At 31.0% G+C, this 27,312-nt stretch overlaps 2 protein-coding genes across 2 annotated transcripts; one reads left to right on the forward strand and one right to left on the reverse strand.

Moving 5' to 3' along the window:
* The first annotated feature begins 10,661 nt into the window (after positions 1-10,661).
* On the forward strand, positions 10,662-13,704 carry LOC102586983 (uncharacterized). The gene is made up of 2 exons (XM_006357164.2): positions 10,662-11,044; positions 13,504-13,704. Exons 1-2 carry the CDS (start codon positions 10,785-10,787, stop codon positions 13,568-13,570), a joined length of 327 nt encoding a protein of 108 aa, XP_006357226.1. The 5' UTR covers positions 10,662-10,784; the 3' UTR covers positions 13,571-13,704.
* A 2,946-nt stretch (positions 13,705-16,650) lies between these two features.
* On the reverse strand, positions 16,651-27,037 carry LOC102587319 (TMV resistance protein N-like). Its single transcript, XM_006357165.2, has 6 exons — positions 26,424-27,037; positions 20,657-21,782; positions 19,969-20,394; positions 18,505-19,614; positions 17,926-18,432; positions 16,651-17,444 (listed from the first exon to the last, which is right to left on the reverse strand). Exons 1-6 carry the CDS (start codon positions 26,903-26,905, stop codon positions 16,800-16,802), a joined length of 4,296 nt encoding a protein of 1,431 aa, XP_006357227.1. The 5' UTR covers positions 26,906-27,037; the 3' UTR covers positions 16,651-16,799.
* Positions 27,038-27,312: the final 275 nt, after the last annotated feature.

The raw sequence follows: 27,312 nt of genomic DNA on the forward strand, positions 1-27,312 counted from the left end.
TACAAAAAATGTCTTACTAATACAGTTATGATTAAAATACAAAAAAATGTCTTACTAATACAGTCATTATTAAGACTTGTATAATATACACATGAATATACTATAATTTTGTAATTTATAACATAAATATTTGATGATATCTAAACAAAATCACATAAAAATCGAAAAAATTGACTGAAAATCCGTAATATATACAATCCGAAATATACACCATAATCAGTGATTTTAAAAAGCAAATCAAAATAAATCTCAGTAAATAATGGAAATTACCTTTGCCAATCGAGAAATTTCTTGAATTAATATAGAGATTCCGTTTAACAATCGAGAAATTTCTTGAATTAAAATATAGATTTTGTTGAACAATTTGTGAGAACCTTGAAGAAAGAGAAGCTGGTAAAACGTGAAAGGTGGGGAAATAAGGGTACTGGGTAGTGGTGTAATTGTTTTTTTCTTTTTAAACGGTTATTGGTTTAGAATTTGGTTCAATATAGGATTGTTTTGATAAATAAAAGGAAATTAAATAATAAAATCTGAATACAAATTATTTTCTAAAATATTGTCATTCTGACATTTTAAATAAATATTTTAAAGTGTTGGTATTTTGATTAATTATGTTAGGTATTATGACTTGATTGCTAATTTTTCCTAAAAAGATATAGTTGTAGGATATGATTTTTTTCTACTTATTTGCTAGACTTCCCCTTTAGTTTTTAACGCCAGATTTGGGCTTGCAATTTAAGCCCACTGTCCATATATATGTCATTATGCTTCTGCTTGCCACTAATTTGGTTTGGGTTTACTATTTGAGATAACTAAATTCGATACATACATATACATATATCTAGTGTGAGATTATTGATTTGATTTAATTTATATTAAGAGTATGTTTTTTTAGCAAGTGCCTAAGGAGAGAGAGTGATTAGACATCAAAGTGCTTATTTATATTATTCCTTACTAATATAATGTAATTGGTTTAGATTAGCATAGAATCTAAGGCCACCTTTAATAAAAGGTTCGCTATTTGTTCTTGCTTTTAAGCCCTTAAAATCTAGTCGAATTTTGGAAGACGGGACAATGCTTAAAGTTGTTTTGTACGAATCACGTAAAGAAGATAAGTTTTATTTTTAGTATACAGTCGATATGTTTGATATTAGTTGTCCATCTTATTATAAATAGTTAATACAAATTATTTGTCAATTAATAAAAAAAAAAAAAAATTCTTAATTTATCCTTATAATTTATAAAAAAGTTTTTAAAAAAGTTCTTAAGAAATAGATTAGTAAAATTGTGCTTCTTATTTATGATTTCTTAGAGCGATGTAAAGAAAAAATAGACAATTAATATAAAATGAAGAAAATACTTAGTATTTTAAAGCCCATGTAATACGAAAATGTATACATGTCCTACAATTATTGATGCAAACTCGATCGAAGGAATATATATTATTTTTACACAAAACATCAAAGGAATAGTTGAACTTGTTAATTCTTAGCATATTTAATTTGACCCTTCATTTTTTATTTATTTATATAAGTAATAGATTTCCATGTAAGGGTGTGTTTGGCACGAAGTAAATTATTTAAAAATAAATATTCTTTTATTTATTTTTTTATATTTGGTAAATAAATAATAAATATTATATCAAAAATATTTATATACAATTTAGGCAAACACTATGACGATATAGAGTTATGGTGGATGGGGTGAGGGGGAAATAGTCTTAAGTAGTCAGGAAAGAGAAATAATCGAAGTACAAGAAATAACAGATAGCAACAAAAACAACAGATAGTAACAAAACAGTAACTATAACAAAATAATATGATAGCTGATATAAAATACAAGTAATAACAAATAATACCATAAATCACTACACAAGTAATACTACAACTACTACTATGGAAGGATAACAAAACAACATGACTACTACCTACTAATTATCTTATACCCTAATTTGTGTCCTCCTCAACCCCTTATCTAAGATCGTTGCTCGATAAGCTGAAATTGCATCATGTCATGTCTAATCACCTCCCCAATATTACTTCTTTGATCAACCTCTACCTCTCCTAATTAACTATCCATAGTCCGTCAGCCTATCACAACTCTGCACAGGGCCATCCGTATACCTCTCCTCTGCACATATCTGAACCATATCAGTCTCGCTTCTTGCACATTATCCTCAACTAAAGTCACTAATTCCACCTTATCCCAAATATCCTCATTTCAAATCCCCTCTCTTTTAGTACACCCACAAGTCCATCAAAACATCATCATTTATGTGACGAGAAAATGGCCAAATGCCCCCCTAATCTATAACCGGATTTCCAACTACACACTCATACTTCACGGGGGTCCTATCACCCCCCTGAATTGTTTAAAATTGGAATTATTACCTCCCTGAACGCTTACCTGGCAAAGTGAGTGTATCTCACTCTCATTAAGAGAGTGAAGACCAAAAACCAGTATTAAATTTTTATTTTTATTTTCTTAAATATATGTATCTTTTTTCTTCCTTTTTTTTCTTGATTTTTTTCTTCTTCATAGCAATTGGATTGAGCATCAATGGCAGCACCAAATTTCTTCACTATCTTGAAACCATCGCTATCACTACATTAATGATACACCACAAATCATTTATAGCAATTTCACTCATTACTCTCCACAATCAATAATTATATATCAAAAAACTTTTCAATCAAAGAAAATTTAAGCTTGGATAAGCTTAATACAGGGATACCCAAATGATTTTCTTCAATAAACTTTTAATGCTAGGATAATTTTTTATCCTATATTTAATTCCTAACAGATCCACTACTAAATTTAATAATCGGGCAATTTCCAGCGAATCTGAAAAATTTCTGTTCTTCATTTTCTTCGTTCCATTGTTCTGAAATTTGATGCGAAACCACTCTAAATCTTCTCCAAATTGCCCTAAATTTTAGATATAAGCTTCCCTCGGAGTTTCGATTCTTTTGATATATTACCCACTCAAAAAGGTGCTCGTTGTGGCAAGTTGAATTTTTAGCTCAAGCTTTTGAACTAACTTTAATGGAGGTTTCAAGTTAATACTTTCAACATTAAACCATGAGCTTCAGTTTTCAATTCTCAAAACATAAAGAACTCTTCAAATCATCTGAAAAGTTGCTCCCACTTCAAGAATATAGATTCAATAATTTCATATGGAAGCTTGTCGATTTCTATGAAATTCCGGTGTTTCTTCAAATCTAAAAATCGCACCATAAACTCAATCAAACTCAATGTATTTAGCTTCAAATAATTAGCAGCCATCTATATTATCAACATGTTTCAAATTTGAAGATCCAAAATACATTCATAAACTTAGACCTTAAATTGTTTTAAAAAAAATAATAATAAGTCAGAAAGGGAGAAGAATAAAAAAAATTAGGGCTAAAAATGAATGAAGAAGAAAGAGAAAAAAACGTTTCAAAAAAAAATGATCAAAAGGTGAAATACACGTGTCAAGCGTGTGTGTTTCACCACAAGACACATATCTGGTTATGATGTTTTAAGGGGCTACTTATTTCATTTTAAAATAATTCAGGGGGGTAATAGGACCCCCGTGAAGTATGAGTGTCTAGTTGGAAATCCGGCTATAGGTTAGGGGGGCTTTTGCCTATTTTCTCTTTATGTGACTTTCAACTTTCACATATCATCATAAAGAATATATTCTAATTTTCTATGCTCAAGGTATAATTCAGATTTCATCGAGTGGTACAACAACCTAGTGAAATTTTATTTGGTGATGCAAATCGTTAAAATACCTCAGGCAATCATAAGTAATTAATATTTTTCTCTGGATAATCTAGTTAAGGATTGGGGAATATTTATGTCCCTTTTATTCTACTTAATTATTGTGATTAGTGAATTGCAATAATTGTAAAGACATCCAAAATATGATTCCAAAGAACAGATTCATAATCATTTGACTCTTCAATGAGACACATAATTCAAACTTAAAGAATGCTCTTCCTTCTAGTAGGGATTGATACTCCACCATCAATCAATAAATAAATAAATAAATAAATAAATATATATATATACATATATATATATATATATATATATGACCCATTTTTTTTGTCCAGCAAAACCATATAGGATGAAGTTAAGATTGAAATAATCAGATGTCAAGTAAAAATTAACAGAATATGAAGAACAATGATAATTCAGAAAATAAAAGAGAGATATACAAAATAGGACACAATAGTTTATGACGGACTTGAGAGCAATCCACTTTAGAAAAGAGTATAAAATATCAATAGAAGTAATTAAATTTAAAAAATTCACTTTTTTAAAATTAAAATGTTCACACAAAGTGATAGAATAATACTTATGTCTCACAAATTCTTTTTTTAAACAAGACTCTCTCAAGTCCCTTAATTAGGTCTACAAAAAATAAAAAGCAACATTAATTATAGCGGTCAAAAATATTTTCCAAAAAAAAAAAAGAATTAGCCAAATATACTAAATTTATTTTTTCTTTTTAGTGATTAAAAAATCAATTATGATAAATATATTGTACTTCCACTAAAAAAAGTTAGAACCCAAATATAATATTTAAAAAATCAAGACAAACACCTAACATAATGCAGCATGGAGAAAAATATTGCAATCAAGTCTGGGAACTTTTTTAAATTTGTTTATATTATAGGCATAGTGATAATTTACTTCTCAAGTATTATAGTCCAATAATTCTAAATTAGTTGTGTATAACAGTTAGTACTAGATTTATTTTATTATATTAACAAATATATCAAGAGAATTGAAGTTTTCAAGTGAACAATATATTATCTAATTTATTTATACCCTTGAAGAACAATTCAGATAATATTTTTATACACTTGAAGAACAATTACTAGGTATCCAATCCTAATTTTTTTCTTCTCAAATTTTGACAAATCAAAATAAAATAGAAACTTCAAAACTTGACCAATAAATTTTCTTGCTGCCACATCTTGGCTTCTTCTTACAACCGAGCTAGTACATGATTTCGAATTTGAGTTTTGAATAATGTATAATAAGACTTAATTAACTTTTGTAGTCGAACTAATATTTATTCTGTATTATCTTTTAAGCCGGGTCACATATATAAGTAATTATTAAAGAAAAATATTATGTATAGGCATATGTTTAACAAAAATTCTGGTAAAGTAATGTGGAATCACTTGAATTGATGTTACATAACTCTATCCACGTGAATTATATATGATTTGACTGATTATATATCAACGTAAAAATAAATAATACTATGATTGAGGACTTGATATAGAGCAAAATGGATTATTAAAAAGGATTCATTAAATAGCCAAATTAAATTCTAATGTCTAACTAATTTGGGGTTGAGCCGTCACTCATTGAAATTTGTCATAACGAGAAATGTATTTAAATAATATCAATAAGACGGTAGTGGAATGGATAAGATTCTTTTACTTTTAATCAGAAGTTTCAAATTCGACCTAATAGACCCTTAAGTGATTCAAATCTGAACTAGTCCAGGATTAAGAAAATGTATTTAATTAGCTCGTTTACATCACCGATTTCAAGCCCAATAAAGGAGGAGGGTTGTCGAGGTTATGCAACCAAAAACAACTTCTTCACCCTATAAAGGTAGGGGGTTTGCGTATATCTTATTCTCCCTGAGCCCCACTCGTGGGACACTAATTATTTTTTTTTGTTATTCACTACCAGAAATCAATATTTTTCCACTGAAAAATATTTAGTGGTTATTTCCATACATATTTTTGATTGAATTGGAGAGAAAATATTAATGTTTTTAATATAAAAAGATAAGGAAGTTTTTCATTAGTTCAGTGAGAATATGTTTTTCACCATGCATTTTTTGAGTGAATTGATTAGATGGAAAACGAGAGAGAAAATCATTTTCTATAACACAATTTTCTTATTGATTCACAATCGGAAAAATCTTTGTTTCTAGTAGTACCTACTATTTATACATGATTAAAAATTAGTTTTTAGGTATATATAGTAGATGTTGAACCCTCTTCAACTAGTTCATGTGTTAACTTCTTCAAATTCTGAACCTCCTTATTGAAAATTCTGGTTCCGCCACTATTTAGCTTTTTTGTTTTAAAGTTTATCTTTAATTAATTTGGCATGTTAATTAAGGTGGTTATTGTGCTTTTTAAACTTGAGATTGAAGCTATTGGCGTAGACATAGAGAAGAATTGGATTCTCCAACACTACAACTTTAATTATTTTTATTTTTTTTAATAATAATGTTTGTTTCAATGTTTGTTTTTTAATTTGGTGTTAGATACGATATGCATTGCATGGGACAAAATGCAAATGTTCCTTTATTCAAAAGGCGTGCGATATTCGAAAAATCGCAATAATCTATCGAACCCTCTATTCCCATGATCCAGCTAGAGCTAGTGCAAAGGCCAGAGTTAGAAAGTTACGAACTGGTTTGATCGAATTCAATAATTTTAATTTTAATCTTCTATATTAAAAAAGAATCACTATAAACAAAATTTAAATTCGAAATTCAGGTCATGTTAGCTATATATCCAAAAACTTAGAATTCATAAAATTTAAATTTTAGCTCCGAGTCTAACTCGTAGAACTCTAGTTCATGATTATATTATGTGTATATATATAAATATTCTATTAAGAAAGAGAGCATAGGATCCATTTAAAGATTGAATTTACTTCCAACAACTAAGAGTGGTTCAAGTGATTTGAGGCATATATGTGGACCATGAGCATCAGCCGTAATGAAAAGAAGGAACAAAGTATTTGTCATACTTATGAAGTTTTATAATATTAGAGAATGCACCAAGAAAATATAAAATTAGTTAAGGAATTTATCGATAATTTTTAGCTAATTTATCACTAAAATGCTCATAATTAAAAAAAAATCTTATAAATCATGGCTAAATAGGATTAGTATGAGATTTTTGCTATTTAGCGTATAAAATTTTACCTGTTACTAATCCTCGTTTTCTAATAGTGATAATTACACTTTGATATAATTACCATGCTCCCTAATTCTATTTCTTCCCTATGATCTCTCCTACTCTAGTCTAGAGGAGCATTAATTCCATGTGCTGAATACTTTTCTATGGGAATTTTGGGGGTGATTGGGTGCACACAAACTATTTTCATGCACCATATATGTGTGCACGTGTATACGTGTGCATTCATGATATATATATATAATATAATATATTACATGTATATGGTATATGTAGGGGTGGACTATTTTCATGCACCATATATATACCTTAGAAGTTGAATCCGTCAAATTTAAATCTTGAATTCGCTTCTGCTTAAAATAGTAAAAATTCTAGTGTAGGTCAATGAACACCATGTGTAAGTCCCTCTTTCTCTTCCTATATTGTTTTTATGAGATGTATGACTTCTGTTGTAGTCAGACACTCAGACATGAATCCAAATTTGGTTCTTGATGATAGAAACACCTCTCCTTATTCTCATCTCCACCCCTCTCTCCCACACTTTCATAGTGTGACTCAGCAGCTTGACACCTCTATAGTCGTATTGTAATTTTGAATATTACATTTGTGCTTGTACAATAGGATCAATGTATTCTACCTCCATTCTTCGGGCTATTTTGAAGTCCTAAAATGACGTTAAACAATCCAATTAATCACTCCATACCTATTATAACAACGTTCTTCCAAAATTCCACCAAAATTTAGTGTGGCCTCGTTGCCCTCCGCTTCCTCATTTTATGAATAACCTTCTTAAATTTGATATCAACTTCTTCCCCATCTCCTGAGCTTTGAAAGTAGGCAAGCTACACCACTTGACCCTCATAGATTGCCATCCTCGTCAATAAATTTTATAAATTATAGTTGGATAAGTAGTACTCGCCAATCAAGATATCTTTCTTCTCATGGAGAGTGTGACATTGCTAACTTCCTTTCTTTGAATGACATTCTGACAAGACTTGGATATACAATGCCCTCACGGTCTCGCACACCTACAAACTTGAATGAGGACAGTCAGACTAACCCCAAAAAAGAACTCTCACTCGAGAAAGCGGCCCCCCCTTTCTGCCTTTCTTGCTTGATTCGTCTTTTATCTCAGTGTCTTATCCGGATTGAATGTATACTATCCCCTATCGGACTAAGGGCTTTGATCGAATATTCCTCTGTTCTATTTTTCTTGGTCTTTGTTGACTTGACACTTTACTCCCCTTGAAAACTATTTACCAAGGGTATGTTTTATCAAATTACCCTTTTGATTGCGTTTTGAAAATTTAAATTTGACTACAGTACTTTATGTTAGTTACTTCACGATAAAAGATAATATTGAAAGAAAATAATAGATATCTTTAATAGACAAACAAAAAAGTATATTTATCATATATATAAAACAAGTAAAAAGGAATGAAGGGAGCAAGAAGTTTTCTTAGACTGGTCAAACAAGAAGATTTTTGTGGTCAAAAGGTAGCTTTAGAAGTTGGCATTGTTGTAAAATAAAGGCTATAATCTATATATACTTTACTTGGAAGTACAGATCTAAAGCTCAAAGTAGCCTTATTAATTATTTGAAGTATAATTTCCAAATTTGACATGACTTGATAGCTAGGGAAATTCAAGAATTCATTATTTTTGGCCATTTAAAATTGGATAATTTGCCTTCTATATTATTTTTGGCACAAAAACTTGTTGTTAACCAAGTAACTCAATAATAAGTGTGTCGTTAGTTAAATAGCTCAAAAATATCCTCCCACGATGTGCATTAGATTTATCGATAACTAGCGTTACATTTTTGCAATCCAACAACTTGTCAAACAAAGTATTATTCTTGTATTCCCACATCTAATTCCTTGTTTTTTGGTACTTTGTTCTAGTTAATGATAACAACGTGACCACCCCACCCAAAACACTCAACTCTAAAGGTATATATAATATACCAAAAACAAAAGAAAGAAAAAAAGATACTTGATATTCATATTTATAATTTAAAAAAACAGTTTTTTCTACCTTTACAAGGTTGCAGTAACAAACTTTTATTTATGAGATTACACAATATATTATGATATATATAAGCACAGACGAATCTAAAATTTCTAGATATCAGTGCACCACTAAAAAGGAAGAAATTGACGCCTAATCATCTAGATAAATAACTCAACATTCAACCAAGTGCGTCATTTTATCTTTTTGTAACTTGAACCAACAGATAATATTATATCAATTTTAATAATATACATCAAATACCTAATTTTATAAAGAGACCACAAGTTCACGTGGCCAATGGCCATATTCGCCCCGGTATATAAGTAGTATACTTTGCCACATAATTCAGCTATCAATTTTACGTACGTAAGGAATTATAGTATTGTATAGTGCATGAAAATACACAAAACCCCACAAAGCAAAAAAGCAACCACAAAATAAAATAAATAAAAATATTGTGGTATAGAAGCCTTATTATACTAGAGTATAAAGCAATTGGTTCCCTTCATGTCACGTTCAAAACCAACAATAACATACCTAGTGGGTCCCAGGAGACCGCGGGAATACACAAATCTTAACCCTATTTTAATTTAAAAAGTTATTTTCGAAAGATCTAAATTCAAGAAAATCATTTTTCAGTATAAATTTGAAAAAGAAACAAGAGTAAGTAAGCTACAACTCTCTCCAAAAGTGAATATATAATTTAAAATTTTAGATTTTTACCGCTAAAACTTCGTATTTATAATTAGTAAACTTTATTTTTCATATATAAAAAAATTACTGAATTTAGTTGAACTTGTTAAAATTACACTGGTTCCGCACCCCATCACCCCCCACCCCCTCTAGCTACAAGAAAGTAATAGAATCACTCCAACCTATAAAGAAAACCAACCACCCCTAGCCCCATGTATCCAAATCCAAATCCAAATCCAAATCCAAATCCAAATCCAAATCCAAATCCAAATCCAAATCCAAATCCAAATCCAAAGCCAAAAACCTAATACTTTGGCTTCTCTTTTCTTTCTTTGCCTAACTAAGGGCCCGTTTGGCCATAGATTTCCCAAATAATATTTGGGAAAAAATTTGGCAAATAGTGTTTGTCCATACAATTTGCCATTATTTGGCAAATATTTTTGGCAAATATCCCAAATTCCCAAATACTAATTTTTTCTAGTATTTGGGCCAAATCTCATTATTTGGAATCTTTTGAAAATTGAAATTTTACCCCAAACTTTTATCTTTTACAAAAACACCCTCTATAGTAGTTGTTTGTGTCGTATTACATAATTTTTCACGTGAACACCAAAGTAGTGATGAAATATCAATGAATATTAAATGATGATATGGTTGTTGATGAAAATGATGAACAATCGGTTCAGAGTAACAAAGTCATGTGTTTTGTCTACTTCACGATGTATGGAATGATGCTCGTTGCACTTACTCCAAACTACCAGATTGCTCTAGTGTCATGGACACTATTTGTTATTGTTGCAACGAAGATTCAATTGACTTGTAATACAAACTAATGGTTAATTTTGATCATTTTTAAAACTTATGGGTATAAATCATATTTTTCTAAAAAGTGAAATATATTTCCCAAATATTATGGCCAAACACATGGTGAAATTTCACCCAAATTTTCACCCAAATAATATTTGCCAAGAATATTTAGAAATCTATGGCCAAACGCTAGCTAACATTCTTGCATTATTCCTTCACTTCACAAAGAACCTAATCATTGTAAAACATAACTAGTTTGATAATTTTCTCTTCTTTCCCTCAATAGAGGGCTAGAAGTTCAATTTCAAACTTTTATATATGGATAATATTAGAAAGTTCTCTAAGTGTTTTTTGAGTTTTTTTGTGTTTCTAGTATTTGTTTGGTTATTGTTGGTTGAAGTATTTGAAAATGGAGGTATTACAAGAATGAATTATGTTGATGATCAAGTTATGAAGAATAGCAAAGTAGTGATGAAAACACACAAGAGATCAAGTAGTAGTCATGTTCATCCAAAGATTGATTTCAATTTGGTGAGTAAAAGAAGAGTTCCTAATGGTCCTGACCCAATCCACAACAGGTTTGTCTTTACTTTATTTCTTTATGCAGCTTTAATTTCTGCTTAATATTTTTTTTTTGCTTATTACACTATAAAAAGTTAATGGTCAATAACATATCCAAACTATCGCGAGTTTTACATACGAATTATATATCAATTGTTCACTTTTCATATCAGAGCTATCGTTATCTATTTAGTTATAAAACACATGACCTCAACTATCAGATGTTCTGTTTTCTTACCTGAACTATTACCACCGTTCAGGTAGGAAAAGGGAACAAGTGATAGTTGAAGTGTGTTTTTATACAAAAGTAGTGATAGTGTCTGTTGGAAAAGAAAATGATTGATAGTTAAATTGTGAAGTTCGCAAAAAAGTGATAATTAACAACAAATAATATTTTTTAAAGAGACTTACTCGTAGAATCTTCTAAATAATTTGATAGTGTAAAATAAAATATACACTAACGATGTAGATTACCTAAATCCGTAATTGATATACATATATATATACCCTCACAAATCACATCTTATATAGTTATTATTAAATATTTACATTATATATAGTATTGATCATATAAATTTTTATATTATTAGTGTAAGTTAACCCATTTAGCCGATTTTCTATGTTATCAATCAATATTTAGTGACATGTAATGGCATGTCTTTTAAACAATTTGATTGTATAAATTATACTAATTATAATTATGATCGTCTAGTGAGCATTTGCTGTTAATTATTGATATTTTCAGAAGTTTGGCTCACTTCTAGATGCAATTAGCTAGTGGAAGTAATTAAAAAAAAAACTATATTTTAAGACTTCCAAGAGATTTTGCCAATTATCAAAGTAAATTTTAAGTTTTATTAATTCAAAGAAAGTAACTCTATCGTATAAATAAATAAAATATCTCTTCAAAGCTATATATTGTTCTAATTATTATTATTTTTTTCTTCCTTTTTTGGAATAATTCATCAATTGTTTTGAATGAATTTTTCATATTAATATAATTCCATCTTCTTTCCCAAAAGAACAAGACCAATTCAACTTTCCTATGAGGGAAAATTTAAAGGTGGCAAAATTGGCCAATAAAATCACGCTAAATATATTTAATTTTGGGTTAATTATCATTCCTCCATTTATTAGCTCAATCCATTTTTATTAATTCATTTTAGTCATCAAAATTTTGACTGATATCTTAGCCCAAATTAATCCATGAGAATCTTGTTAAAATATTTTTTTTTTAAATATTTTTTTTTGATATGTTATATATAGTCATGATAAAAAAAATAATAATATTTTTATTAGGTATTAAGAAATTATTTTTAAAAATAATAAAATAATTAAAACTGAGTATAAATTGGGTGAGTTAGATTTTGACGTGTCTTTTTAGCTCATTTCAACTCAAGTAATTTTTTACTCGTCTATTTATTAAGTAACTTAAAACATTTTGGCCCGTCTAAATTCAGTTTAACCTGTCTATTTATTTTACATTGAGCCCATAAAAATGAATTTTTGAGACAAAAGTAGTAGGGTTTGCATGCTTAACTGTTACATCAAGTACTCCCACTCTTAGATTCTGTTCAAAGTTTTATTTACTGAATTTGTGTAACTTTACGTTAATGAATAAATTAAATAAAAAAATTATTTAGAAAAAGAAAAAGTATCTGTGTTCTGTTTTGTTGTCTTTCACTTTATTTATTCTCTTATGATTATAAATGAATAATAAAGCTTAATTAATTATCATGATAATTAATTAATTAACCTTTTCATTTTGTTTTCTATGCAACTTACGAGGTTCTAAATAATTAATTAACCTTTTTATGACATCTTCTCTTTTTCCCTTTTGCTTTCTTTTTTATCCTTTATCACTAAAAAGCTTTTTCATCACTATAGATGCAAATCATATAAACATCTTTACCTATCAAAAGAATGTTTTCTTAAACAAATTTAATTTCCATATATTAACGTCAGAGGCGGAACCATTATTAGGAGTTTGAGAGTTTTAAATTTTCTTCCCCTTCCTTATTATTGCAATTAGTTTTGTTAGGGGTTCACAAGTTAATATATTTACAATTTTCTAGTACAAATACAAAATATACGGAAAAGCTACTGGGTTCGTTTGAACCCACAAACCCCACCTAACTCCACCCCTAATTAACGTGTGTGATCAACTCATCTAAGAACTTACATTACTAGATTTATATTTCATGAGCCAAACATGTAAAAAATAAATAAAAAATATAATGGGTGATGATGAGAATATATCACACTCCGAATTTTGTCTGCTTTAATACTATATTAAAGTATGTAATCTCAAGCTAATCCGTCACTAAAAAGCTCTAAGTTGATTGGAACTTCTCATAATTTGTTGCTAATCCATAACTAAATGAAGTTAACATGGAAATTTTGTTATTTAGCTACGAAATTTTACCCGTGAATTTATGTATGAAACTAAATTTATTTATCTTTAATTTTTTAACAGGAGAGCTCGGAGTTCTCGTAGGCCACCAGGTCAAGCTTCCAAAGGAAAACTCAACATTAAGCCATAAACAAATTAGGCCAAATTAGATAATTAAGGTTTGTGAGATGGTTTTTTTTTTTTTTTTTTTTTGAAAAAAATATTCTTGTATGTAATTGTTGAAAAGGGAAGTCTCTATACATATTGTCAGAATGAATTTTCAGATATCCCAGAGCTTGTGAGATTTTTTTAAAACTAAAAAAAAAAAACTTTTAAGGGACTTTAAGAAACAAAGAATTATAAGTAGAAAATCCAAAATTAAATTAAATCCCTCAACACCACCATTTAAGGTGTGTATGCAGAATTTTACGTAAGCGATGTTATGTGAAATTAATTGAGTTATAAGTGCATGGATTTGGGTAATTTGAGGTTGTAAGTTTGAATAAGGCTTTATTTCTGTTCTAAAATTGTCTTTAATTAAATTTTGTATCATTTTTCAAACGATATTTATTGCATATTATTTTAAGTTTCAAAATATTTGTGTTTATATATTAATTGAATATTTTGACAAAAGAAGTGTCGAATGATACTATCTGGAGCAAGTAATGGGAATATTATAGAGTGGAGTACCTATTTGTTTATGGTTAAATAACCGAATTTATCGACGGATAAATTCTATAGCTAATAAGTAAAATCCATAGTTAATTCTATTAGCGACATATTATCACAATTTTTTTTAGCTAAGAGCAAATTTTCAACGAAGTTCATAGTTAATATCATTTTTTAGAGGAAATTACGCGCAAATAGCCACTAAAAATAACTTAATTAAGCTTCATATTTGTTAATTACTATTCGTAGCTACATGTTAGAGGGAGGAAAGAGGCGAGTGAGTTTGGGAGAGGGAGGAGAGAGGCAAGTGAGAGAGGGGAAAGAGTGGAGAGAGGTGAATTGTATTTGTATATCTATCGAATTGTATATGTATATCTGGCAAATAATTGTATATATGTAATTGATATACATATGTATTTGTATATCTGTCAAGCGAGATTGGAAGAGGGAGGAGAGACGCGAGCGAGAGAGGGCAGAGAGTGGAGAGAGACGAATTGTATTTATATATTTGTCATATAATTGTATATGTATATGTATAATTTGTATTTGTATATTTATAAGAGAGGAGAGAGATGCACATAATTATAGCTAAAAACAGGTTGCGAGTGGTAATTAATTCAAACTATAGCTATGTTAACTAATTAACTAGTATATGTTTGCTAATTATCCGCGTAATTTCCCTTTTTTTATAGTGGTTTGATCGGAATGATAGAGAAAAACGAGAAATCTTACATGGATTGTCTTGATTTGGAATATGAAGGTTAAATTAATTAATATTCGTTGTGAATTCAAGTATTCTTCAATTATTATTTTTATATAAATTACATACTTAGAAACTATATAAAAAGTACTATAAGTCACAATAATTAACAATTCAAAATATTGTAAAAGTTATGATAACAAAAATATGTGTTAACTATCCAAATAATAACTAAGACAATCCTTTTGAAACGGAGTGAATAATAAAAAATTATTTAGAGAATTAAGAAGACAAGATAATGGGGAATGTTTAACAGGAAGTGCATGTCTTAGCAGCCATGCATTTTTATAAGATTACGAATCTCATGTCAATCTTGTCAAATTTCTAGTAGCTTTTGCTTGTAAATAAAGGAACTTTTTTTTCTTCTTTTTTCAATTGCACTTATTGATTTGATATTAAGAAGTTGGCATGTGCTCCTAAAAAAAAAGTAGCAAATGCACTTATCTGAAGTTATTTTTGAGAGAAATAGTGTATACTGATCACTTTTTAAGAACAATAACAGTAACATGTTCAGTAATCAGTATAATTTTTTATGTGGTGTTTCAAGAGTGTAGGAGATACACATATCTTATTTCTTCTACTTTTATGGGATAGAAAGAGATGTTTCCGATAGTGATTTATTAATTTTATATAGAAAAAAGCATAGGATATACACATATCTTATTTCTTCTACCTTTGTGGGGGTAGAAATAGGTTGTTTCCGATAGTGATTTGTAAATTTTACATGGAAAAAGTTATGTTTTACTTGTTAGTTTTTGACTTAACACATACCTTAAGAAGCAATAAATCAAATGATCATTTTACTATATCACTCCTAATTATTAAATCGTATAAATATTGAGAAATGAATAGTAGGGTAAAATGATAAATTACCTCTTCGTTGTTTTCATATTAGACAAATAAAAAGAATATTTACTTTTAGTATAGTGTACGAATAAAAATGGACGGACGGAGAGAATAAAAGGAAAAGTTTTATGTTAGTCCTTTTCATTACAAGATTCTTTAGTGGGGGATGTGAACACTGTTTTGGTCTTTGGTCCATTCAAACTTGTTGCAAAACCAAACATATATTTATATTCTATGATTCTTTAGCATGGCAATAAAAATAAAAATAAAAATTAAGTTTAAAAGAAAAGAGAAAAAACAAAAAAGGAAAATAAAGGTACGTAAAGGCCAAGATGGTACTATCTTCAAAGTGAATTAAAGACAAAGTAGGCTCTTTTATATTTGCTTTCTCCTTTAACATTTATTGGACTCATAACAAGCAAAGTTATAAGACTTGGTCTAAAGTTTTTTTGAGATTCAAGTTGGGGCAAATTTGCCTAAAAGGGTTAAAAAGGGAAAGAAATATTCAGTTGGAATCATTGGGCCACCACATCTGTTTTTAAAACTTTTTCGGTGCAAATTTGAGTTTAATTGATTTTCAATATGGATATCGTATAAAAAGTGAGAAATTAAAAAGAAAAAAATAAATTCTTGTTAAACCATCAAACCATTCTACTTTTAAGGGGGAGTTTGGTATGAAAGGAAAATATATTAAACAAGTGGTTTTTCTTAGTATTTAAGATTTATTATCTCAATAATCTTTTTTTATAATCTACGGAAACACTAAGGAGGGTGAAGGTGGATTATATAACAAGGTAGTGAATATTTTAGTCCCTTGAACAAAGAGTTTTTCACGATAAAATTCTTTGCGTTGGATTATATTCCGCACTTTACTTCTTGTAAAGCAATTGAAGAACCAGGTCCTTCAGTGAATTAAGTGACAACATAAATTTAACAAGAGTTAACTTCTATTCATGTAAAAAAACAACAAGATTTTTTCCAGATTCTCATTGCATTATTATTCACTGCATAACAATCTGTACATTGCTGTTCACAGCATAAACAATCACACGACGTTCATATTCAACACGAGTACATCCATTTAAACGAAAAAATTAAACCGCGATCATGTGGTTTTAAATCTCCTAAAGAGAAGGTACTTTAAAGCATAAAAAATCTCCTTAACAAAACTAAGAAAGTTATCAGATCCTTCCCCTTCTCCGTCTTCTTGACCTGAGTTCGAGCTGAAGATATTGTTCTCTCTATTAGAGGCTCCGTAAAACCTGGTTAATCTTTCCGATACAGATTGTTGGGTTTCATCCAATGATTCTTCATTACCTTCATAATCATCATCATTTTCATGTACTAAATGTATTCCACATTTCTTCAGTTCAATACCTGTAACGGGTAAGTTGCCCAAGCCCACCTGTATAATATCTCCGTCTTCAAGAATAGATACTAATGGATGATAATCTTGATACCTGCATAAATAAACTTGATCCTCCGGTGTTGTTGGGACTCCTGCCAAGTACATACCAGTAGTAAATACTGGTCTATTTGCTCTAACGATTTTTGCAAAGATATTAGCCAGTACTGGCAGTTCGTCTCGTAAATCATCTGGTTCAGCACAGTTCACAGAAACAACTATGGCAATGATCACTGCTTTGATATCATTGTTTTCGTGCTTTGAGAAATGCACTTCGCTTGGAGTAAACCAACTGGGAATTTCATTGCTTGGAATACTAAAATTGTCCAAGTTCTTCAGAGCAACCTGAGTGTGAAAACCTTTTCATTAAGGTAACTGTTTTGACAAGAAATTGAATGAAAGAAACAATGTGTGTTTGGTATGACAAGGAAAAAAGTTCTGGAAAATGTTTTCGTGAAATATTTCAGTTTTTGGTATTTGTTTGCCAGAAGATACTCTCCACGGAAAGAGAAATAATGATTTTCCTCACTTTTGGGCTAAGTTGCGTGAACTCTTCACTTTCGATGCCGCACCCGTGTCAGATTCTCCAAAAATACACTACTTTTCACCTTTTTGAAGAGTCCGTGCAACATAGACTTTGGGCAAAGAGTCTGTTTTCCTTCTTAATTACTATCATTTATCTTGACTTCTAACTTCAAATCACAGTTTAACCAACATTTAGAAATTATTATCAATCATTTAAATTACGAAGAAGTTTCATCAAAGACACGAAAAAAATTTCCACTTACCAATCAAACACCTAAAAGCATATAGGAGAAAAAAGTACCTTATCAAGTTTCCTTCTAACAATAGAGGCACAAGAGACGTTGCATCCAACCATATGTAGCATTTTTAAGGATCTCAAGCATTCGACACCTTGGACGTCGACCAAACTCATGCAATTCGCGAGGTTTAGTTCGCGCAAGAACACTAATTCTGAGATATCGTGCATACTCTCTAGTGCTCCACAATTTGCAGCATTTATCTCGAGCAAACTTGAAGGAAGAGGAGGAAGAGCTTTCAGTTGTTTGCAGTGGGGAATTAAGAGCTTTTTCAAGAAATGTAGTCCTTTAAGACTAGACGGCAAATGGGAAAAATCATTGTGACCGAGATTGATGAACTCCAAAGATGATAGTTTCTCAAAATCATCAGGTATTTTCCCAACTATTCGCCATGCACGTGCATTAAGTTCTTCTAACCAGGATAACTTTGAGAAAGATGAAGGAAGCACAATAGGTACGGTTTCCCTTTCTGCATAGGTAGCTGTTTCTGTGATTTCAGTACTTTGTGGTACCTGCATAAGTGTAATTTTTTGAAAATGTGGATTCAAAATATAATATTTATACTAATTTTCACCACTGTATACCTGACAGAAAGGCTTCTTTCCCATCCTCAGAATCATTAAGCTCGATAGCATCCCAAAAGTTTTAGGTAATACTGTTACTGCAGTCTCCTCCATTAGCAAGTGTACTAAGTTCTTCAGTTTCCCAATAGAATCTGGCAGTTTGTGCAGTCGCTTACAGTTAGTCAATCTCAATATGACAAGATTCTGCAACTCTCCAACTGATTCTGGCAGCTCCGTGATAGCATCATTTCGAGTAATAGTCATTGTTTTAAGAGCTAATAATTCTCCAATGGAATCGGGTAGCGAGCCAAGGCGCTCACAGTTCCTTATCTCAAGAGTCTTCAGTGATTTAAGGGCTCCAACATGTGGAAGACTACGGATCGGAACCTTCTCTATTTGAAGCTCAACCAAAGAAGCCAATCCTTTAATTGAAACAGGCAATGCAGTCAACTGCTGACAATTTCCAAGCGATAAGGACCTAAGATAATATAGACAACCGATAGATTCTGGTACAATTTCTATTGCACTGCCATAAAGCCAGAGATTTGCTAAAGATTTGAGGTTGCCAACAGAATGGGGAAGAGCAGCAAGTGACTTACACCTGATTAAGCTTAGTGTATGAAGGTTCTCCAAATTTTTAATAGAATCAGGTATTTCTTCCACAGCAGAACCATTAAGAGAGAGTTCCTTCAAAGCACTTAAATTTCCTACTAACCCGGGAAGTTGTTTCAATGAGTAGCAGTGGTTTAAGCTTAACCTTTCAAGTTTTGTTAAGCGAAATATACTTGAAGGCAACTTCTCTATAGCAGTCTCATCTAATAGAAGTTCTTGTAAAGACTTCATCTTGCCAATATCTTCAGGTAGCTGTTTCAATTTTTCGCAACCTGAGAGTATCAGCTTTTCAAGATTTTTCAGCCCAGAGACCTCACTTGGAAATTCAACAAGGTTGCGGCAATCTATTAGATTTAGATGACGTAAAGTTTTCAGATTCCCAACTGTTTTGTGAATCCTTTGTAAGTTGCTGCAACGCTCAGCTATCAACTTTTCCAACATTTTATGCTTTGATAAATCAGGAATAGCTGATATTTTATGACAATCAGAGATATTCATAACTTTCAACTTGTTGGCCGCCTGCACAGTTTAGAAAAACATAGTTAAAGAATATATATTTGAGATTGAAAGAAATGAGACCATATCAGGACTTTCATCAACGACAGGATGCAATATAAGTATTCAAATTGCATATAACCAAAGTTTTGTGATTCTGACTTCGCTTTGGGACCTCTGTAATCCAATGCTGCTTCGTTTTTATAACAATAAACTGACGAGAAACTTTAGCTTCTTCTTTGCCAGATTATCACTCACCATCAGCAAGTTCGTGACATTAGTTTATTATATATGTGAAAAACGTAAAAGCTTAAGAATAGAAAAATGCCAGCACTATGGTTAAGTTAGTGTTTCATCAGCATGACGAGTAAAGCATACCTTTTTGCGACTCCAGGTCCATTCCCGGCTTCCAATCCTCTCTATTTGGCTCTCTGAGAGATCAAGTATGGCAAGTTCACTTGGATAATAATTAGAATAATAACTTGAAAGATTGCATCTTTTCCACTGGAGCCATTTTAGTGAAGAAGGTAACTTCCCCAAATTTCCCTCTAGTTTCACATTATCAAGTTGGAGTAGCCGCAAATTAACTATTCCATCAAATACTTCAGTATTCAATACTAACTCATTGGTTTCTTTTGCATCATTTTGAAATTGCCCTTTGTATAACTCTTTAATGTAAGCTAACGCAGAACTGAAACTGGGAACTTCTTGAAATTGCTCTCTAGTAATTGCTTTCGTGGTTTTGATCTTTGATGAGTACCTCTGCTGCTGATCCAGGATGATCCCTTGGATGTGCTGTGTCCCCTGTTGTTTTCATAACACATTTCATTTTTCTAGTACAATATAAGTTTAACAGCAAAAATAATCACAAGAAAACAGCTAGAAGTTCTTGTAGCACATAACAAAAGGACTTCAACTTCTTTATGGTCACCTAATACAACTACAGGTAATTGTTCGTAAAAAGAGGGATCTGTTATAGGGAAAACAAGACAGGTTAGAAAATACTGATAATATAAAAGAATTTACTGGCGTAGTGTTTAAGTTAAATTCATAAAGAAAGTCATACCTTCCTTCCTTGTAGCACACTTAAAACATCAGCAACATCCCACAGCCTGCTGCGTTTTCCAGGTTCGGAAAAGCCTTCTTCCCTAACAATCTGTCTTCCCATATCTCTTATCTGGTCATGCATCCACAAGTCGCCACCATCAATCACCTTAACCAATGATCTAGTGGTCAATGTGTCAAATGCAATCCTGGCTCTAAAACCACATCCTTCCATCACATCAATTACATTTTCGACTTTCTTATCTAGTTGATCAAGAAATAAACATGCAACATCCAGGAATATACACTTCTCTTCATCATCAAGACCATCGTAACTTATTTTCAAGATGTCTTGAAGACGGGGTGAGCGAATTTGTTTTAGCTTTCCTAGAGCATCTACCCATTCCTCCTCGCTTCTTTTATCAAACAAGAAAGAACCAAAAACTTCAAGAGCCAATGGTAGCTTTCCAGTAATTGAGACAATTTGCTTGGATAAATTCAGAAAAGTTGGGGATGGGTCTGGTCTTCTAAATGCATAGTAACTGAATAGTTTTAGTGAGTCAGTATCACCCAATTCTCTCACCTCAAATGTCTCGTCAACGATATCTTCTATCAGAACTCCTTTGTTTCTAGTACTAATGACAACCCTGCTTCCTTCAAAAAACCAATTTTTACCCCCAATTAGAGCCTTTAGTATGTTTACATCATCATTTACATAATCAACATCATCTAAGACCAGCAGGATGCGCTTTTCTCGAAGCATTCGCCTGAACTTTTCTCTTCCCTCAATGGCATTAGCAGGGGAGAAGGAGAACGCGTTGCTAGGGAAAAGACCCTGTATGATTTTCTTCTGAAGGGACATAATGCCTTGTTGAGTAGCTATTTCCTTAACATTCAAGATAAAAGTCCTGTGTGTAAAATCAGAAGCAAGTTTATTGTAAAGAGCCTTAGAAAGAGTTGTTTTACCAACTCCTCCTATTCCATGCAACCCCAAGATTTTGACACCGTTGCCCTTGACATCCAACTGTGTTATGAGTTCTTTCAGACTGTAATCAATTCCAACAACAAACGGAGCTACAACCATTGGGGAATTGCTTAATTCATTCAAAACTCTTTGCACCACCAACTGAATCAACTGTGACTCGTCACTGTAGAATGGAAGCAAATTAATTAAGATCAAGTTAACTTAGGTGGTCTTGTATCTATAATTCCTAAAAATCATATTCGAGGAAGTACAGAGGTAAATGAAAATAATAATGTCACGACACAAACTAAGGGGTCGTGACAGGCATTCGACAGCATCTCCCTGCCCAATGAACCCTTCCTTATCCCTATATCAGTCACCGTAGATGTGCTCTTTACGGCATCATCACATCAACAAACATGGATTATATCCAACAATAATAAAAGAAGGAATTTCCAAGTCTCACAAACATTACAACCCAAAATAATGCCAACATAACGATTATTAAAACATATGCTTTAATCATCAAAACATAGTTCAAATACACTCGGGTATCCAAAACATGATCATGAGCTTCATTGTTGTAATGCATATACATAAAAAAACACTTAACATGTCGAAACTTGCACCCACTCACTCCCACAAGAACAAGCTCACAATTTAAATCATAAATATCAATCATGAAATTTATCAAACACTTAAAATGCATGCTTTTAAAAGGATTTTTTTAAGAAGGTATGTGTCCACTCAACTTGATTGAACTACGTCCCACAATAGTCAATCTTCTCATAAAGTAGCCTAATTTTGTCATTAGAGGCTCAACATGATTAAATTGACAACTAAAACTCAGCTTTCTTAGGCCTACAAATAACCATACAATTGGAAAACTAAAATTTATCTCATCTCTTCCAACTTTTGCCCATTATTTATCACTCATTTATATTATCTATACCTATCCATCATCTACCACAATTAGACATTTGAGGTTCATCCCCAAATCAATCAAAATCACCCCCAAACACCTCGAGATGAGCCCATGGTTCTAACCTCAAACCAATAGGTCAATCCCACCATAATTCATCTATATCCATAACCAATTACTCCCTCTGTCTCAATTTAACTGTCTTACTTTCCTTTTTGGTCTGTCCCAAAAATAGTATTTCTTTCTATATTTAGTAAGTTCGTCAATAATTTCAACATCGTATGTACCAAGTTTACATTTTTCATTTAATACAACAAGATTCAAAATACTCATATCTTTAGTCGTTAAACTCCGTGCCCAATTAAACTAAAATACTTAAATTGGGACGGAGGAGGTATGATTTATATAAATAATACTCAAGTGAAGAACATACCTCATCTTCTTGAAATTTTATGTTCTTACTTCTTAGATGAAACTTCGGATTTTAGACAAAAATGGTTGTACTACGAGGTTAAATTTCTTGTAACTGATCAAATAATAAGCCAAATAGTTGACCTTAAAAAAAAACATAAAATGAAAATAAATTTAGGCCGGCAATGTGTCACTTTAAACATTTATTTTCCTACTTTTTTTCAACCACCTCAATCTATTTGTTTACATTTCCATTCATCCATGTCTCTTTCTAGACATGAGGTTTAGGGCACGTAGAAAGTTTGATTATATAAATAAAATCATGACACCTAAATAAACAATGGAGCTCATGGTGCCGGCCGTTGCTGTTAAAAAAAGTTGTAAACTTCTGGCTATCTAGATTAGAACTTTGACCTCTTACAACTAAAATCTTGACCACATCAAGTGGTACAAAATCATACTGACAAATATTGGAAAGAAATTTCTAATTACACAAATATTACTATCATATTTACTAATTTTCTATAGTTTGAAATAATTATATTTTATTTCATTGCTTAATATTTTATATCAGATTTCAAATCAAATACACCTAGATACATGTTTTTGCTATGAGATACACTTAAATAGGGAGAAATGCGAGCGAGAACAAGAAGGAGTCGAAGGAGATTTTTTTTATGTATCTTAATTACATGTGAATCACATTAGATACATGTATTTCAGATGGAAGATAGGCGAGCGAGATTTGTCTACATGCGAATCCACTTGAATACAGTGTATCTAGAACAAATTACACCTAATTTTGACCCATGTATCCCGAAATACATGTATCTAGACGCGCCAAAATTTGATAAAATACGTAATATTGCAAACTCGCATGTATTATGCTTCCTAATTAGTGGATAAGGACATATTTGGATAAATCTTACAATTATACAGGTCCATTTAGGAAGACTTAATCAAAGTGGGCCAAAATTAAATTTGTTAAATTTTAAAGAATAAGGCCAGGCAGATGATGAGTTTTGAAGAAAAACAGGCCCAAGCCCATAAGTATTACTGATTCATTTCATGTATCGATCTTTGTTGCATGGAACATATTAGAATCAACCAACTCATGAACTTAATAATGTGTTTTTACAATATTATAAGTGTTTTATTTTTTAGTTTTCCACTCGTCGGAATCCACATTGGAGCCCCGAATAAATTTGGATCTTACACTGTGGGGACCATTCGAGGGTGACGCTCCTAACAAGATCTTTTTTCTCCATACTCAGAGCTCCATATTATAAGTTGATTAATTCTCAAGAGCAGCATATATATGGGTAGACATATAGTCATTAAACTTCATGTACAGTACTAAATTATGGAATTATCCATGTGTTTCGGAATTTCTTTTATTGTTACTTTATATTTGACGGTAACATAATTTTAAAAATAATTCAAATACCATTTTTTTCTATAAAGGACCAAATATATACATTTTTGTTGATTGAAAATTATAGATGCTCAGTCAAATATATTACGAGGATCAAAGTTTAAAAATTATCAATAACTAAGAAGTGAAAAATGCAATTAGCCGTAAAATTAATCAATTTAGAGAGAGCAACCAATAAAAAAAAGAGATAATTAAGCTCTAATAATATAATGTACACTATCAAGTCAAAGATTCTTATTTAATTTGTACGTGTTGAATAAGGGAATAAAATAATGGAACCACATAATTGGTACTAGGCTACTAGCACAACTTTTCAAGAATAAGTAATAATTTATTGAGTTAATAATTCTGGTTTACACAATATATTATTCGTTAAGTACGTACGTAGACTTGTTGCATGCATGGGGACAATGCATTTCCAAGTAATTAGCTAAATACGGAATACCGTTACATTATATCATTACTCTCTTCATCTCAAATTATCGGTCATACTTTTTAAAAATAATTATCTTAAATTATTTATTATTTTAGAAATTTACAATAAAATTCTTTATTCTTTTTATTTTATTTTACCCTTAGTAGTAATTGTTCTTAAAACCTACGATTACGCATAGTTAAGAGAAAAACACGACATATAATTTAAGACAAAAAATAGTATATTATATTAACATGATTGTGTTAAATTCATGTTTTGGGTTTAAATAAGGTGGATAATAAAATTCCGATATTTAATTAAGTAGAGAAGTGTATAAAATCAAAGCTATTTTTCATTGAGTATTGAACCGTAAGCTATTTATTCTCGAAAATTTCTCGACTATCAAATAAAATTATTGCAATTACGGGGTCATTCTCATTAATTAATATTAACAGGAAAACAAAATTTATGATACTGGTAGTCCCTCTCCGGTATATCCACTAGTTTTTCAATTAAGGCTAACAAGGTGTCTTTCACTAAAAATCTACCTAAATTATGTTATAACTTGTTTGATCGAATTTTTAAAATATGTTTATTGTTTCTTAAAAAAACAATATTTTTCAAAAGAATACGTTTAGAAAGTATTTATTTGTTTATGATTAATCAATTAAAAAAATATTTTTATCAATATGAAAATAGAATTTGCTACGATCTTGAAAGTGCTTCTAAAAATTCAACTTTTAAAAATAGTTTTGCTACTATTCAAAATCACTTTAACTTTTTCCTAAAACTTTAGCCAAATACTTCAGCTCTTTAAATAAGCATTTTCTTAAAAAAAAATTAGAAAATAATTTCTGCAAATAATGAGAAAAATGATTTCTTCCGTAAAGGTAAAGAAAATAAGTTTCAATAGTAACATTCCATGTTGATTGTGTCTTCTTCACCCATTAACACACTTTATCATCACTCCACCTCCACAACTTCCATCTCCAGAATCTCAGTACACATCTACTCCCACCTTTCATGATATTTATTTAGATTATATATAAATAATACTAATATTTTTTATTTACATATAAAAATATATTTTCCTTCAACAAATTTTAGCTCAGGTGATAAAAGTGAGTAATTTTACATTGAAGGAATGTAATCTTTAAGGGGAGTTTTAGGCTCTTCAATTAATTCAGAATTGTTTGAGTCACATGACGATGTTGAATTTTTGTATCTTACTCCTAGAGAGGACAATTAGAGAGAGTTGCTACTAGATTGGTGAAGACTATACCACCATAAATTTGAATTTTCTTAAAAAAACCGAGATAGATCCGCAGCTGAGCCTCACCCTCAATATTTATATATTATTTTTAATTACTATAATTTATGATATATTCACCGACAAAAATTGCACACCCAAAACTGTATAATGAGACCAAATAAATTCACCATCACCTACCTATGTAGGAGCTCAACAACTCCACCATCAAGAGATCAATTTAGATTCTCAGAACTCAAACCCGAAACATCACCTAACAAAATCAGCCTTAATAATTCTAGGGTTTCTTCAATTAGATGTATTATTTAATTTGATTCCAATTGGTTAAAGAGAATAAAAAATTAGAAGATTTAGAGAGAGAATTATAGTTACCCATTATCGTAAACCCAACCAGAGACCCCTCCAACTCTTTCCATGGCGTTTCTCCATCTCACCATCTTTTCCGGTGAAAATTTCCTTTCCAAATCCCTAAATCCATCGAGAAATGGCCCTAGCTGCCTCCGTACATCCGACGGGTCAACTCCATAGAACAGAGGCAGAACGAGTTTACCCAGCTCATAGATCGTTGCTAATTCCTCGAGGCACCATCTCGAGGAAGCATAATTTGGGGAAATTATAGCAATTACAGCAGCAGAATCATTAATTGCTTCTATTAAACCTGTTGAGATCTCATCGCCCTGAGTTAACCCCTCGGAATCTCGAAAAACTCGAATGCCTTTTGAATATAAGGCGTTGTATAAGTTGTTTGTGATGTTGTCTCGAGTATCTTCGCCTCTAAAACTTAAAAAAATGTCATAATACAGCCGGAGTGATGGGATTGAAGCAGTAATTGCCTGCTGCTCGAATTCCTCCATTTGCTAGTTGTGAGTTTTTTGGGGATGGATAGGGTGAAAAATCGGATTCGATCACTCATAGAAAGTGAGGGATCGAAGGATGCTCACCAACCAAGCAACCTTTTGTGTATTCTGTACAGCCAAAATGCTTTTCGCGTGCTGTACGTGAGCGTGTATTATGTGTATGGTATATATAGCGAAGGAGAGGGTTATAAAAGGAATTTTGTTTTCTATTTATTTTCCTTTCTTTTTTCTCATTTAGGTTTGTTTTAATATCCGCTTTGATAGTCGATTAATTCAAATTTAGAAAAAATACTTTAGGGACAACATACTCCTTCCTTAAAGCTATTCAATTTTTCAAGCTCAAATTAGGAATATTCATAGTACGATCTTATACAACTTTAAAAACTTCAACATGATAAGATTGA

This window comes from Solanum tuberosum, unplaced genomic scaffold, assembly GCF_000226075.1.
Source record: "Solanum tuberosum cultivar DM 1-3 516 R44 unplaced genomic scaffold, SolTub_3.0 scf00243, whole genome shotgun sequence".
NCBI classification, from domain to species: domain Eukaryota; kingdom Viridiplantae; phylum Streptophyta; class Magnoliopsida; order Solanales; family Solanaceae; genus Solanum; species Solanum tuberosum.

Excerpts from the sequence above, each read along its gene's own strand:
- LOC102586983 (XM_006357164.2), top strand. The coding sequence starts at position 10,785 with ATGGATAATATTAGAAAGTTCTCTAAGTGTTTTTTGAGTTTTTTTGTG. Across the intron at positions 11,045-13,503 it reads CCTGACCCAATCCACAACAG|GAGAGCTCGGAGTTCTCGTA; the intron begins GTTTGTCTTTAC and ends ATTTTTTAACAG.
- LOC102587319 (XM_006357165.2), bottom strand. The coding sequence starts at position 26,905 with ATGGAGGAATTCGAGCAGCAGGCAATTACTGCTTCAATCCCATCACTC. Across the intron at positions 21,783-26,423 it reads GGTTGGGTTTACGATAATGG|TGACGAGTCACAGTTGATTC; the intron begins GTAACTATAATT and ends TCCATTCTACAG. Across the intron at positions 17,445-17,925 it reads TTAGAAGGAAACTTGATAAG|GTTGCTCTGAAGAACTTGGA; the intron begins GTACTTTTTTCT and ends TTTCACACTCAG.